Source organism: Pinus tabuliformis, chromosome 5_1 (assembly GCF_031772625.1).
Source record: "Pinus tabuliformis cultivar Carrire ecotype Pingquan chromosome 5_1, CPIR1, whole genome shotgun sequence".
NCBI lineage: Eukaryota > Viridiplantae > Streptophyta > Pinopsida > Pinales > Pinaceae > Pinus > Pinus tabuliformis.
The window spans coordinates 792,070,361-792,087,202 of NC_142305.1; the positions used below are offsets into that span (position 1 = coordinate 792,070,361).

At 36.8% G+C, this 16,842-nt stretch overlaps 1 protein-coding gene across 1 annotated transcript; it reads left to right on the top strand.

Annotated features, from left to right (window-relative positions):
• The first annotated feature begins 11,293 nt into the window (after positions 1-11,293).
• On the top strand, positions 11,294-14,812 carry LOC149167312 (putative RNA-binding protein C902.04). The gene is made up of 2 exons (XM_089431498.1): positions 11,294-11,566; positions 14,650-14,812. Exons 1-2 carry the CDS (start codon positions 11,472-11,474, stop codon positions 14,795-14,797), a joined length of 243 nt encoding a protein of 80 aa, XP_089287624.1. The 5' UTR covers positions 11,294-11,471; the 3' UTR covers positions 14,798-14,812.
• The last annotated feature ends 2,030 nt before the right edge of the window (positions 14,813-16,842 follow it).

The window sequence follows — 16,842 nt, forward strand, 5'->3', positions numbered from 1 at the left end:
TCAATCTAAATTTCGCAAAGCCTTTGCCGAAATTTCTCCAAGTCTAGGAGAAGGCCTACCCGTATACAACTAGAAGAAAGTGACGATACAGAGGATTTGGAAATGCATTCCAGCAGTTCTTTGTTGGCAAATTTGGTTGATGAGAAACAAAAGCATTTTCAAAAGCCAAACCCCAAGAATAGGGAAAATTCTTTCAAAAACATGGGGTTTAACTTCTGAAATCCTAAATGTTAAAGGAACAACAACATTCTTCAACAAGAAGAGAAAGACTGGCTCAACAAAGCCATAATAAATAACAATGGTCAAAAAGGACAAAAGAAAAAACCTTCAGAATATAGCTGGAAAATGAGATTGAGTGAAGAAGAATTCACAACATGGAAAAAAATAAAAAAAGACATTGTCTTTACTTTGATGGGGCTTCAAAACATAACCCCGGGAAAGCAGGGGCAGGGGGAATCATCCTTGATCCGGATGGGAAAGAAATTGTTACTTATGAATGGGGACTTGGAGGAGTTTCAAACAATAAGGCTGAAGCTTATAGTCCGTTAATGGGAACAACAATAATAAAAAAATATTGATACAAGACCCCATTATAATAGGAGACTCAACCATAATAATAGAGGCAATGGCTCGAGACAAAAATCCCAACAATGAATTCATTAATAGAGTATACAGGAGAATCATGAAGAATTTAGAAGGCTCAGGAGATGTGATTTTTAGACATATGCTGAGAACTCACAATCAACAGGCATATCATTATGCTAACCAAGTAGTTAAAAGAGCTGAAGGGAGAACTTGGAAAACAAAGAGGAATATTACACCTATGTTCCATAAGTCCATCCATAGGATAAGAACCTTTTCAAAAAGAAGAAATAATAAAAAAGACAACAAGATTTCAACAAAAAAAATATCACTGCAAGAACAATAAGATGGTCACGAGACCCTAGAGGAAAAATCAAAGGAAATAAAAAAACATCAAGCGTTCTGGCAGCAAGGATGATTGTGATCAAGCACACATGAAATCCGTAGCAATCCATCTCATCAGGGACAGGGACCGGATAACTTTCAGCCTCTTTAATCACATATGGAAATGCATTATCTCTCACAGCTCCAATCCCAGGCATACTCGCATGCTTCATTCGCCCCTAATCGCCTCTGCCCTGCTCCAAACGTTTTCGCCCTCACTGAGTTCCCTTTTGACTCCTCTTTAGTGCACTAGTATCACCTATCAACATAAAATCCTAGCGCTCTTGCTCCATCTTCACTCTCTTGTTTTCCATATCATCCACACTCCAAATACTTTCTCAGCCAGTTCTAGGCCAGTCGCATTGCAAAATTACAGTCATCCCTCTCATCCTGCTCACTACTCCACTAGAAAATACCTGCGCCCTTTGTCTACACCCACTCTCTCAGTGCCACCCCTCTCTGTTTGTATTCCATCTCCCTATGATCGCCAAGTTACATTCTCTCCAACAAGCAACAAAGACCTTCATTGCAAAAGATTAGAAGGCAGATACAACAGAAGAAGGACCAACTCAGGCAACACAAGGTACATGAAGCACAATAACACAAGGAACAACAAGTAGTTCAAGAGGAAAAAGAAGGAAGCAAATCAAATGGAATTCAACCCCATAGAAAAGGCAACAAGGAATGATGCATGTCCAGCATGCAAAGCGAACAAATTTATGATTAGTAGACTCCAAGAATCGCTGAAAGATATCAGGTCTGAAATGAGAATGGAGTATAGCTATCAGAAGAGGAACATGGAAATTCAGAAAGAAGAGATCACGACTCTTAAAAATAAATGCAAGCATTTAGAGGAGGCAGTGGCATACTTCAAAATCACCACCATGAGCCAAGAAGGCAAGAACTCTGTTCACTATGACAAGAAGAAACAACCCTCTCAGGAGCAGTCAATCTACAAACCATGAAAAATTATAAGAAAATCAATGTTATGTAAATTTTCTTTACTAGTAGGTCAATATGTTAGGCAATACTCTAGAATAGCCATAGAAATATATGAATTTTTGAATACAAGCACAGGAGAAGGGACTGCATTCCTAGCACATTCTCAATGCTTAGTTTCCATCTATGCTACAGTCGATTGTAATAGGAGCTTGCTCTAGCCCAACTTTTGGAAATATATCCACTATCCGATCTCGTTAAAAAAAATAAAAAAATAGATGTAACAGTGACAAGAAAGAAGGGGCGATCGGGGGAAGCTTACCTGGGACCGTGACCTAAGATGTAACCAGTGGTTCTTCAATAACTATTGTTCCATTGCCTTGTGGAGGAAAAGAGGCCTTGTCTATCTGTGAATTATCAATCTGCACTAGAGGAGACTACACATTAACTATAGGTGATTCTTAACCCATTACTTCTTTTGTGGCTAAATATTTTAGACATTGAACACTCAAGTATCGACTAGGTGACCTACCTTGTGGCAAGCATAACACTTGAAGGGAAGCCTCTAATAGTCGATGATTTGATTCCATGAGTGACCTTGAAAAAGTAATTCAATGTCCTCGAAAAGACCTTCCTTCAAATTGAACTCCACTTGCACCCACACTACTCTGTGATCATGCTTCAAAAAATAATAATCCTCCACACACATGAAACATCCAATTCTATTACCAATTTCTTCTAGGATTTGTAGGTTCTAGAAAATTAGAGGTAAGCCAGGCAATAAGGCCGAAACCTACTAAGACCACATCGGTTGGTGTGTTGCATTGAAATCTATGTGCCATCGCTGGAGGGAAAGACCAAAAATGCCTAAGGACCAATCATTGGCTACATTTTTCTCAACCTCCTCCACAAAAGAAAGAATAATGCAAAACCATCCCTAAATCATAATGTGGAATTTGAAGAACATACCCCAAAAAGGGCACCTTATTTTCCTGTAACCAAAACTCAAGTGTAGGAGGGTGCACTACCTTCCTCACAAAATGCCCCACTAATGCTCGTTCTTGGAGAACAAGAATGTCCAAGAGTTGTATGCAATCACCAACATCCATTTTGGCCTACTCTCTACAATGTTTCAAGATAGATTACGAAGAATTTTTGAGACTAGGGTTAATCCCTACAACCTTCACTTTAGAGACTGGAAAGTGCAGCTCTAGGTGCATCGACCAAAGGAATGAGAGAATTACCACCTTTTGACTTGATTTCTTTCCAACGATGTGAAGACTGCATGGAGACTCGATTGTGATGTCAGATCAACGATTCAAAACCAATCTCATTAACTTCAAATTGGGATACAAAAATAGAGTTGTGATGAGGGTTGTCGGGGTCGTAATCCAATGACTCCTCTTCCATATCAAAGACCTAAGGATCATGAACAATCTATAGTGTTAATGATAAGTTCACAGGCCGAAACTATCCCATCGACAGACAATAATAACTTCTTATCACGACACCATAAATGGAATACACATGTCCTCCCGAAAATATAAAAGATGTCGGAAAAAACGATGACTATTAGAAAAAAAAAGATTGAAACAAGGTTTGGCACCACGAACTGAAGCGCTCCTTCACCATCTTGTGACTACAATAATATTCGTAGACATGAAACCATTACAACAATATTTATCATCATCATGTCACTTGTAGAGAATTGAACTTGGGTGGGGAAGATAACAACCATCCTGCCCAACAACCTAAGACAATTCCAATTGACAACTATTATTTATATTTTATATATGAATCATTGTTATTTAAATTTATTTTAATGTGATATGTATATTATGATTTTTCCAAAAAAATATTTACAATTTTATTAACTAGCCTATATCCATCTTAACTCCAAATCTACCAAGCACCGATAGGGATCAAATATTTTATGTGCAAATCTCTTTTAAAGTGAAAAGAGATATGATCTCTCTTAAAACTTGGTAAATCCAAATTTAAGATGGATCTAGACTAGTCTTTCCCCCTTTAAATAGGTTATAATCCACATGAATACCATGGTTAAAGACCATGAGTCAATAGTTATTTTTATTTTTGTTTACATAACATAACAAGACATGGCAATACATTACACCATCTTTTCCATATTGGGTTGGAAAGGGTTGAAAAGTGCCTCTAGATGTAATACAAATAAAAGTATTGCGTCGATAGTGTTAGGCCCCTATAATACTAGTGATTCCCCCATTACTATTGTCATTGTATCCCTTATTGTTATTATTGTGCCCTATTGTCCCCGTAATATTATTAGTATGCCCCATAGAAATCCACTATTGTTATTTGCGTGCCCTTATGTTATTACTGTTATGTCGGCTTGACTATATTGTGACCCTTAGATTCCTATATATAGAAGAGAGGTTTAGTCATTTGTATCATCCAAGAATTGTTCATTTGTGTAATGTAAAGGAGGTTGCCCCCTTGAAGAGGCTGAATTCTAAGGCGTTGATCTATCTTTTCTATCTTTTTGTGAGTTGGTTTCCTAACATTTGGTATCAGAGCTTTGGATTCTAGGGTTTTGCTGCTCCAAACAAGCCATTCTGGCATTTTCGCTATAACTTTTTTTTTTCCTATGACGTTTCAGAAGCTACAAAAAAAACCCATTTGAGCCGAAATCGTTCTGAACTTCGGGTCCAAATTTCAGAGCTTGTCTCGCTATATTTGCGGAGATATGATTTGAGGAAGTTAGGGTTTTTGCAGACTCCCGAATTACATTCCAAACAGGTGACCTGGGGAAAATTGTCATAACTTTTTTTTTGAGCATTAGATTGAAATTTCGTAAGAAGTTTCAAAAATAGGACGGCCTGTAGTTTTCTGTGTATCAGTTTCAGGTACTAAGGTTGAAACACTGACATGTGGAACATCGTACAAGTTCGCTCTACTGAACTAGTCTATAATCAGGTCATTGTGGGAGATTTGGCATAACTCTTCCTTGGAGAATCCAATCTTGATCAGACTTGCAGGGTTAGAAAGAGGACTCAAAGGGCTACCGCATGACGAGATTTTAGATATTTGAGATCCACGGTTATAGAGATACAATAGATTCAATATCGAGCTCTTACAAAGTGAATAAAAGGTGTGTATTTTTTTTTTTTTTTAATTTTGCATAAGATTGGTTTGAAAAATTAGTCTGAAGGAATTCAAAGGGAATAGTGAAGAATTATTAGCATTAATTAATGCCTCGAAGAAAGAAAATGGAAACACCTAGTAAGCAACCTAAAAGCTCTAGCATGACTCATGAAGAAGAGAAAGAAATGCAGCATGATATATCAAAATTACAAGACCAAGTACCACAAATTTCACTCTCACTAAAGGTAAATGAAGCCAAGATGAATGGTGTGGAAGCTAATATGAATGCCATGCAAGTTAAGATGGATGGCGTGGAAGCTAAGATGAATGGAATGGACTCTCAGATGAATGGCATGGACGATGAGATGGAAGAATTGAAGATAAATTTGAATAAGTTGCTACAAGAAATGGTCACCAATGGTGAAAGGGTAGTAAAGGAAACTCATGATGATAACAAAAGAAATGTTAATCATGATTTCATAAACTGTAATGTTGGATTGAAGATCCACCATGTTCCAAAAATCGATATGAGGAAGTTTGATGGCAAGGATCCCGGAACATGGATACTTCAGATGGAGCAAGTTTTCGATCTCCATAATGTGAAAAACACACAAAAGGTACGTATTGCAACTTTATATTTGGAACCAAATCAGTTTGTATGGTATCGATGGCTTTGCTCTCGTAAACAAATTGTCGCTTGGGCAATTTTTACGGAAGAAATGATAGCACATTATGAGGGTACAAAAAGCAATACCTTTTTTAGCCAATTGATACATCTCAAGCAAAAGGGTTCAATGATGGAGCACATTGAGGACTTCCAAAAATTGAACATAAGGGTAAAAGATATTCCAGAGGAGCATAGGATTGATGTGTTCATAGGAACTTTAAAGGATAATATCCAACATGAGGTTCGCCTTTGGGAACCTGATTCATTGGAGAAGGCATTCAGGTTAGCAAGAAAAATGGAAAGAAAAATTATGGCAACTAGGAAGCCTACCACTCACAACTATAAAGATGGAAGTGTTGTTTCCCCTAGCCTTCCACAACCTACAAGGTTGACACCACAACAATTGGAAGAAAAAAGAGCAAAATGGCTTTGTTACAGTTGTGATAACAAATACACTAAAGGTCATAAGTGTGCTGAGAAGAAATTATTCTACATAGATTGTGAAGAGGAGGAAGAAAAGGAACAAGAAATGTTAAAAGAAGAGGATATACTCCAGGAACAAACCCTAGATAAAGAAGAAATGAATCCGACCATATCTTGTAATGCATTGGCTGGAATTACCACTCAAACTATCAAGATAGAAGGACATATCAAGAAGAAAAAGGTAATAGTGTTGATTGATTCAGGAAGTACCCATAATTTTATTCATTGTAAGATAGCAAATGAATTGAATTGCTTCCTATATCCAGCACCAAAGTGTCAAGTGATGGTTGCAAGTGGAGGAACCATAAATTTCTCTAGAAAGTGCCATAATATCAAGCTATCCATGGGAGAATATGTATTGAATAGCCCAATGCTTTCCATTCCAATGGGTGGTGCTGATGTTGTACTAGGAGTCCAATGGCTACAATCCTTGGGTACAATAGCTTTTAATTTTCAAGAACTTTTCATGAAATTTTGTGCGGAAGGAAAGGAAGTTGAATTAAGGGGTATTGCAGGGAAACTGGGAAAGATAATAAGCTCTAACGGTATGACAAAGCTTCTAAAGAAGGAACAACGAGGTGTAATTGCACAATTATGTTCGCTAGAGGTTCCCACATCGAAATCATCTATTTCTCCAGATCTCCAAAAAGTCTTGGACAATCATTCCATTGAGACTCCCAAAGGTCTCCCACCTATTCGTGATCATGATCATGCTATTCATTTGATTCTAGGAAGTGTTCCTCCAAACATCAGGTTGTACAGATATCCCTATGCCCAAAAGAGTGAAATTGAACGTATGGTTGTAGAAATGCTAGAGGCTGGTATAATTCAACCTAGTCAAAGTTCTTTCTTTGCTCCAGTAGTATTGGTGCACAAGAAGGATGGATCATGGCGCATGTGTCCGGATTATAGGGAGCTCAACAAGCTCACTATTAAAGATAAATTTCCCATTCCTGTCATTGATGAATTATTGGATGAATTGCATGGATCAATTTACTTCACCAAGTTGGATCTTCGTTCAGGATATCATCAAATCAGAATGAAGACTGAAGACATTCCGAAAACAACATTTAAAACTCATGAGGGTCATTATGAATTTTTGGTCATGCCTTTTGGCCTTACTAATGCACCTTCTACATTTCAAGGTTTGATGAATTCCATTTTCAAACCCTTCCTTAGAAAATTTGTGTTAGTATTTTTTGATGATATACTAATCTACAACAAGTCTTGGAAGGATCATGTTGAACATGTTGACAGGGTGCTCAAACTATTGGAGGAGAAACAATTATATGCAAAAAGCTCCAAATGCTTCTTTGGAGTACAAGAGGTGGAGTATCTGGGTCATATTGTATCTCATGAAGGTGTTAAGGTAGACCCTAGCAAAATTAAAGCCATTAAGGAATGGAAAATCCCCACATCCATAAAGCATATGCGAGGATTTCTTGGGTTGACAGGGTATTATCGCAAGTTTGTTAAGAATTATGGGAAAATAGCAGCACCTCTAACAACATTATTGAAGAAAGATGCATTTTCATGGACTCTAGAAGCAATAAAGGCCTTCGAACATCTTAAAGAGGCAATGTGCCAAGCACCAGTCTTAGCTACGCTGGACTTTACAAAAACCTTTATTGTGGAGTGTGATGCTTCAGGGAATGGAATTGGTGTTGTTTTAATGCAAGATGAAAGACCCATTGCTTTCGAAAGTCGTCCAATCAAGGGAAAGTATTTACAAAAAGCTATTTATGAGAAGGAAATGTTGGCCATACTATATGCACTTAAGAAATGCCAACCCTACCTAATGGGAATACACTTCAAGGTAAAAAGGGATCATGATAGTCTTAAATACTTTTTAGAACAAATATTATCCTCTGAAGAGCAACAAAAATGGGTCACAAAGATGTTGGGTTATGACTTTGAAATCATCTACAAAAAAGGGAAGCAAAATGTTGTGGCAGATGCACTCTCAAGAAAGGATGAGGATGTGGAAGCATTGTTGTGCACCATTTCTATTATCCAACCAGATTGGATAAACGAAGCAAGGGAGGAATGGAAGAATGACGAAGAAGTGTGGGCACTCATTTGAAAGTTACAACAAGATCCCAGTACATCTAATACATTTAGCTCGAAAAATGATTCGTTATGGTACAAAGATCGCTTATACCTATGTAAGAATTCCAAACTCAAACAAAATATTCTTATGGAATTGCACACTTCTCCCTTAGGAGGGCACTCAGGATTTTTAAAAACTTACCACAGGGTTAAGAAGGAATTTTTTTGGGATGGCCTTAAATCGGATATTCAAAAGTTTGTGGCGGAATGTTTGGTTTTCCGACAAAATAAAGTTGAAACAATTAAGACCCCAGGTCTATTACAACCTTTATCCATTCCAAGCCAACGTTGGGAGGAGGTTTCAATGGATTTTATCATAGGTTTACCCAAGTCCGAAGGAGAGAGTGTCATCATGGTGGTAGTTGACAGATTTACCAAGTATGCACACTTTTGTGCATTATCACATCCATTTAAAGCCAATACAGTTTCTACTACATTTATGGAAACAATTCATAAGCTACATGGAAACCCAAAGATTATTGTAAGCGACAGAGATCCCATTTTCACTGGAAATTTTTGGACATAATTATTTTCTTGTCTCGATACTCAGTTAGCTCATAGCTCATCTTATCATCCTCAATCTGATGGGCAAGGTGAGATGGTAAACAAATGTTTGGAAGGATATCTTCGTTGCTTTGTATCTGATAAATAGACACAATGGGTCAAATGGTTGTCTCTGGCTGAATGGTGGTATAACATTTCCTTCCACACTGCAGCAAAAATGACTCCATTTATGGCACTTTATGGATATCATCCACCATCCATCACATCTTATTTAAGAGAAAATTCTAAGGTTCAAGCAGTGGAACATCACATCGAACATCAACAACAAGTTCTCCAAATCTTAAAGGATAACCTCACGTTGGCGCATAATAGAATGAAACAACAGGCAGATCAACATCGTAGCGAAAAAAGTTTTGATGTAGGTGACTGGGTATTCCTACGGCTACAACCATATAAACAAATGTCCCTCAAACAAGCTAAGAAGGATAATAAATTATCACCAAAGTATTATGGTCCGTACAAGGTGTTGCAAAATATTGGTACTATGGCATACAAATTGGAGCTTCCTGCAGCTTCTCGAGTGCACCCAATTTTCCATGTTTCATGTTTAAAGAAGGTTATAGGTGACAAGCTCCCAGTTCAAACAATATTGCCAGAACTTGACGATGAAGGAAAATCATATTGGAACCGGAAGCAGTCATAGAAACAAGAACTCGACAGCTACGAAATCGATCAATTTCAGAGTATCTCATCAAGTGGAAGAACTTATCCACTGAAGATTCCACATGGGAGGATGAGAATTTTATACAGAAGCATCTAGAACTACTCAAGCGTTGAGGACAACGTTTTTCGGAAGGAGAGGGGCATGTTAGGCCCCTATAATACTAGTGATTCCCCATTACTATTGTCATTGTATCCCTTATTGTTATTATTATCCCCATATTGTTATTAGTATACCCCATAGAAACCCACTATTGTTATTTTTGTGCCCTTACGTTATTACTGTTATGTCGGCTTGATTATATTGTGACCCCTTAGAATCCTATATATAGAAGGGAGGTTTAGTCATTTGTATAATCCAAGAATTGCTCATTTGTGTAATGTAAAGGAGGTTGCCCCCTCAAAGAGGCTGAATTCTAAGGCGTTGATCTATCTTTTCTATCTTTTTGTGAGCTGGTTTCCTAACACATAGGCGCTCTCTAGCTGAGTGTGGTAGAGATGTTGTAATATAATGTCCAGTAAACATTTTGGCTCAGTCAAAATAAAAAAAATAAAAGATAACCCTGTGTTAAAATACACATAACTTTAAACTAAAATAATAAAAATAAACATTCTACATTATTATTATTATTATTTTCATTAAATTTTGTTGGGTAGTTAGTTAAGATAAACTTGACTTTGTGAAGTTATAGGTGGTTTTTGAGCTCCAAGTTTATGAGAACCCATGGTATTGACCCATGATATTCATGTGGAATATAACCTATTTAAAGGGGGAAATTAAACCGGTCTAGATCCATGGTAACTCCAAATTACCAAGTGCGAGAGGGATCAAATCTTTTTTCACTTTAAAAGAGGTTTGCATCTCAAGAAATTTGATCCCTCTCTTGATAGATTCAGAGTTAAGATGGATCTAAGAATAAATTGAATTGAATTAATTTACTATTTTTATTGCCCATTTAATTGAAACAAAACTATTTTTTTATTATTCATTTAACATTTCTTTATTTTTTTTTTCTAGGTTTATAAAACATTTCTCAATGTAATAAATAAAAAACATTTCTCAATAAAATAAATCAAAACCCTTAAGCCCCCAGGGTTGTTAGTTCAAGTGGTCTAGATCCTTTGAAGTTCTTTGATATTGTTGCTAGTTGTTGCTAAGCAAGGGTTAGACTCTCTTTGATACCCTTATCAACAAAGTTCATCAAAACCTTACATTAAACAAAATTATAATTTTTAACCGACCTAGATGTATCTTAAATTTGGATCTACTGGGTTCAGAGAGGGATCAAGTACATAGTTAAGATGGATCTAAGATGATACTCTTGCATTCCATAGATCTATCTTAAATCCGAATCTACCAGGTTCAAAGACGGATCAAGTACATGGTTAAGATGGATCTAAGATGATACTCTTGCATTCCATAGATAAATCTTAAATCCAAATCTACTACCAAAAAAATCAATTACAAAATTAAAATAGATCTAAACTAATATAGTACATTCCCTAATACATTTCATAATAATTTCACTATTTAATATTTTATAATTAATATTAATATTATTTTTATATTTTTATAATTATATACCATAATCAAATATAATAAACAATATAATACCATGGCCTTATAAATCACAATAATTTTATAATTTAATTTTACTTTATCTTTATAAAATACTATTACTGGTTTCTTCTATGGTATTTATCGTTCCGGATGAATATTCGCATACTCTAGTGGGGGGCGACAAAAGCTTAAGCTCCTTGGCCTATGATCACATACGGAAGTGGGCATATGACCACTTACTAAAGTGAGCCATATTGTATATATCGTTAAAGCCCAAATCCTTCAAATTTATAATGGCTAAATTGCATCTCTGTTTCAAGATCCATGAGCCGCTCTCTCTGCCATTCGCACCATTAACACGAGAAGGGCAGAGATAATTCATTGAAGTACAACAGGTAAATGGCTGATAGTAATGCCGAGCATCGGATGCCAACCAACATGAAGTTTCGGGAGCCTCTCCTTCTGCGGTACCTCGTCAAAACCCTGGAGTCCTTGTAAGTATACCATCCCTCTTCGTTAATGTGTCCTTTTCTCAGAATTGCTAATGAACGCTAGGCAATTCCATGGCCCAAAATGAAAATTTACATATCTAAAACGAATACCCAAAATTCTTAAATCCGGAAAACTACTGGAACCCTTGAATCAGCAAATCAAAAGAAGTTTACCACCAAAACCCTAACAATTGATTGTGGGTTGTGCCTTTTTTCTTTATTTCTTCATCCCATTTGATCAATGGGGCCGTTAAGATTCTTTAACGTTAAAACCTGGATATGGTCTTGATCAACGCATTAAGCAAACCCTGTAGTAGCCTCGCTGGAGTGCATTCCTGTCAGAGTTAGGGAATGAGGCGACTCCATGGCAATTGTGCCAGTTACAATCTTAGGTGAGCCTACCGTGGCTTTAGAATTACGCTATCAAACGCTCTGCCAATATTTAAGATTGGTAAGTCTAGGAATCTAACCCACGAGCTGCCCTCACTCGCCAGTAGGCTGCTTCTACCTCTTCTGAAGTATATGCCGGTTTCATGAGGCATAATCTTGTTCGATGGTTACATCCAACAGCCACAATTCAAACCTAAATTATGGTCTGAATCCTCTTTTTGTTAAAGGATATCCCTTAAGCGTTCTCTTACTGCGGAGGTTTTCTTTGGTGATTTCACGGGTGTAGATGTTTTGGCCTCAGTAATGTAGGATTATGTCCAATTTGTTTAGAAAAGCTAATATGGGCTGTGATTTTGATGGTTGTCGTGACGGTTCTGGTATATTTTCATATACTATGATTGGGTTCACTGACATTGAACTAGAACGGATCCTGGGGCCTTGAAATAAGGCTGATCGCTTTGAATTGTTCACACACAACATTGGTTGCCAAAGGTGCGTTGCGTATGGTTTATTATGACTTAACCTCTGGTGTTTACATGCACGTGCAATGCACACCAACAGTGAACTGTATCTGCGTACGAAGAAAAGGTCACAATCATCTCATGAACTAATCATAACTCTGTTATTTGCCTTGATAAAAAGACTACCATCAACTGTTCGATTTATCAAAGCACATTGCAACCAATGAGGAAATCTGTCCAGCATACAAAACATGCACTGATACACCTGGAAAAATTGATCATATAAACGGTAGGAAAGATGATTGAAGCAATGCAATTGTCTGTTCCATTATAGCAGGAAAGATGATTGGAGCAATGCAAATAGCTGTTTGATTCATCTGCCTGTATAACTGTCCATGATGAGAGTACATAATCATTGACATTATTCCTCTTCTATGTAATATCCCCTGACAACCTGATTATTCTTTTCTGTTAGACAGTCTCGATTTTCTTCTGCCTGTAACTCCCATGACAGTCAGAGTCTCTTTCGCAGTCTTACATCCTATTTCATTCTATTTTATCTGTCAGCTTATTATCCCCGATGCTTATATATATTCATGCCATATAACCGTCTAGAAATGGGAAAGTATCATTGTTTCTACTGAATTGCTAAAATGGCTGATAATCACAAGAGATGGGGGGTTATTATGGTGCCAGCATTTTTTCTGTTTTGGCGCTCTTTTCTATGCTTGACAGTGTTGGTTTCTCAAGGTTTTTCCTGTTATTTTTTCCTTTTAATTTGTGCTGACAAAAGGTATATCTGTTCTTCTTGAACTGTTAAATATGAGCAGAGCACATTTTTTTTGATATTTATAGAAAGAACTGGGCGGCCCTTCTGGATTTGGACACTTCGTCATTGTGCCTAGTTCTTGAATCGGAGAGCAAACGTTATCTCTATCTCATCTGGCTTGTGATGTACTCCTGTTTCTGGGTACCTTAAAAAAATGCAATTTCTGTGTGAATTTCAACTTTTGATGCCATTCAAGTCAAGAAAAAAAGGAAGTGATGCATGACATTCAAGAACTCATGCAAATAACCAGGGATACTAAATGTATGCCATGCAAATGCTCATAAGTATACCGGAGTAAAAAGATGATAATTATTATAAATAGACAGTGAACACAGAAGGCACTTGTCCTTATGAAAGATTTACCGACTGCAGATGTTGGATGTTCCACCCAATTGTATGCTCTATTACACATTCATTCTCTACAACATGCCACCCCCTAGATAAGGCTATGATACCACAAGGATGGATGCCTAGACCAACTCTATCTCTCACAGGTGGCCAGCTCTCAAGATTTCTTCTTATACACAGCAGTCACATTTGCACAATTACTTAACTAGTCCCATGCCAATCTCGACTTTTAGATCTCTTTCCCCGTCAGCTTGCACAATCCAAGGAAATGAATCCCCTTTTCTGCAATGCTCTCTTCAGGCTATTTTATTTCCCTCAAGGGATCCAATGCTACTGGTCAGGAAATCTCAATACAAGAAGCTACAGAGACTCTCAGCCATGGACAGTTTTATCAGCAATGCCAATGCATACTGGCACTTAGACATCTTCTCATGCTGGAATTTACAAGTATTAACACAGCCAACAACAATGGCTCTTAGCTGTAGAATTCTTCTTCTCCCTCTAGAAGGCAGAACCACAAAATGAATGACAATAATGAAGAATGAACCCCCAGGCCCCAACAAGCCAAAATTGTGAAGGCTAAATATACATGATCTCATAATGCCACATGGCTTTACGAAGAAGCTCACATGCCCACCTTTTCTCAACTAATTCAAATATGGGTATAATAAAATAAAAAAGGTCTAGCCTATCTAGCCATCCTCCTCTTATGGGACCATAGCCCCTTATAACTATTGTTTTTGTCTGTCTACAGTTGATGAGGTATTTTATTAATAATATTTGAGACCATTACAGAGTTAGGTTCTGCGGCCTTTCATAACGTCCAAATTTACACTATTACACTGGAAATTAGAACCCAGGGTATTACATGGCTATCAATTTTTTAATATTTTCTTATACTGCAATATTTTATTCTCTTTAGTTTATTGTCCATTTTCCTGCTTGTTTGTATAGGGATGTATTATATTTTTGCTCACATTCTAATATTTTACATCTTTCATGTTAGGAATCAATGCCAAAAGTGTCCTTGAAACTTATATCTCTTTGTGGAATGCTAGGACGGAAGCAGATCCTTCATTGGTGGCAAATTATGTGGTGGCATTACTGAAAAACAATAAGCCCGCGGAGGAGTTGCAAAAGATCTGCGTTACTCAACTTCATGAGTTCCTTGGGGATAGTATGCACTATTATCTGTTTTCTCTTTAAGATTTCAACTTTTTTTGTGCTTATTATTTATTTAGAATTTCTGAAGTTATATCTGAACTTTTAGACCAGAAATATTTGCATTGGCTATATATGTGTATTTTGTGATTTTTTTGATGACTCAAATGGCTTGAAAAGTGTTTGTATAGAGGGTTGTTCCTTTTTCATTCCCTACTTCACTTAAAGCATAAAACTTTGATAAATTTCTGGATGTTTTGAGTTTTAAACGGCAGTATTCATTCTATTGGTCAATCAAGAATCCAAATAGTGTTTTGGCTGCTGAACCCCTAGTAATATTTTGCAATATGAGTTCAATCATTAATGTGTCACTGAAATTTAGTTTTTAGAAACTACTGGCAGGTCTATGAAGTGCGTTTTTTTAGCCCCTTCTTTGCCCATAGGTCATGGTAATTGATCAGTTATCCGACAGATCGAAGTATGATTATTTACTTGAAATTTTAAAATGAGAATTGTGGCTTAGTGAACTGTGGACTAGTAGGGGAATTATTATTGTTAATTTCCTTCACTTGGAAGTTGGTACAGAGAGCAATGGTTGGGAATGTAAAAGGTAACTCTTAAGAGGAAGAGTGTATTGTGCACTTAACAGTAATCTACTAAAAGCCTCTCTTGAGTCGTTCTAGGACAATTCTCCCACTATCAACTGTCAGCAGAGATGATAATTTTCTGTGAATGTGGCTGTGTGTTTATGCATATTTTTTGGACATAAAAGTGTCTACTCTATTTTCTGGATGCAAGGGGTTCCCTCCATAACATCCACAAATGTTTGCAGTGTTATTGTTTCCAAAAGCTTTCAGCTTCTCCCTTGTCAATTACCTTTCATAGCTTCTATGCCAACAGTAATGGAATACAAAGTTTAGTGGAAAATGGCTATTTTTATAGTAGATAATGAAACTACCTTATCAGCCAGCTCCTGCAGGTGTTGACATCCTTTCCTTTGCTTTAGCATTGACAGTTTCTTGTAATTTTTTTTATATCTTCTTTTGCCCAGGCTTTTAGCTTCTAGCTATACTCTTCGTTCATTGTCTTTCCTACTTTCAGAAATCATTCAGAAGTTGTTTTTGCACCCCCACATTCTATTTATGCTGGATGTATTTGTTTAGTCCAATTGACCTATTCGTGATCATTTGTTGGAGGGCAATGAAATTATCTGATTTTATGTTATGGTAGTTGGTGAACCCTGGAAAATGTCGGCAAAATTTGGTTGGAAGGACAAGGAGGTTTGATAATGAAATTAGTGGGGAGAGAGAGAGAGATTAATGTGGATGGAATTCACACCATGGGAATATGTTTTCGTGCATATGTTGATTTGTAATGGTGGATTAGAAGATAATATTAATAATAGAATAAAACTGTAGGAGGAAAGCCTTGGATTATAGAACGACAAATTGCATTAAGAGAAGAGAAAGCTTAGCAGGAGTAGTTTTCACTTATTTGGAAACAGGTAAAAATCATTTGTTAGGGAGAAAAACGATGCCAGCAATTTTACTGGACTGTCCTTTTAGGGGGACTAGCATTGACAGTTTCTTGTACTTTTTTTTTATATCTTCTTTTGCCCAGGGTTTTAGCTTCTAGGTATACTCTTCGTTCATTGTCTTTCCTACTTTCAGAATTCATTCAGCAGTTGCTTTTGTGCACCCCCACATTCTATTTACGCTGGATGTATTTGTTTAGTCCAATTGACCTATTTGTGATCATTTTTTGGACGCCAACAAAATTATCTGATTTTATGTTATGGTAGTTGGTGAACCCTGGAAAATGTCGGTAAAATTTGGTTGGAAGGACAAGGAGGTTTGATAGTGAAATTAGTGGAGAGAGAGAGAGAGAGATTAATGTGGATGGAATTAACACAATGGGAATATGTTTTCGTGCATGTGATTCTCAGTTTCTAATTGTATATGTTGATTTGTAATGGTGGATTAGAAGATTCTATTAATAATAGAATAAAACTGTAGGAGGAAAGCCTTAGATTATAGAACGGCAAATTGCATTAAGAGAAGAGAAAGTTTAGCAGGAGTAGTTTTCACTTA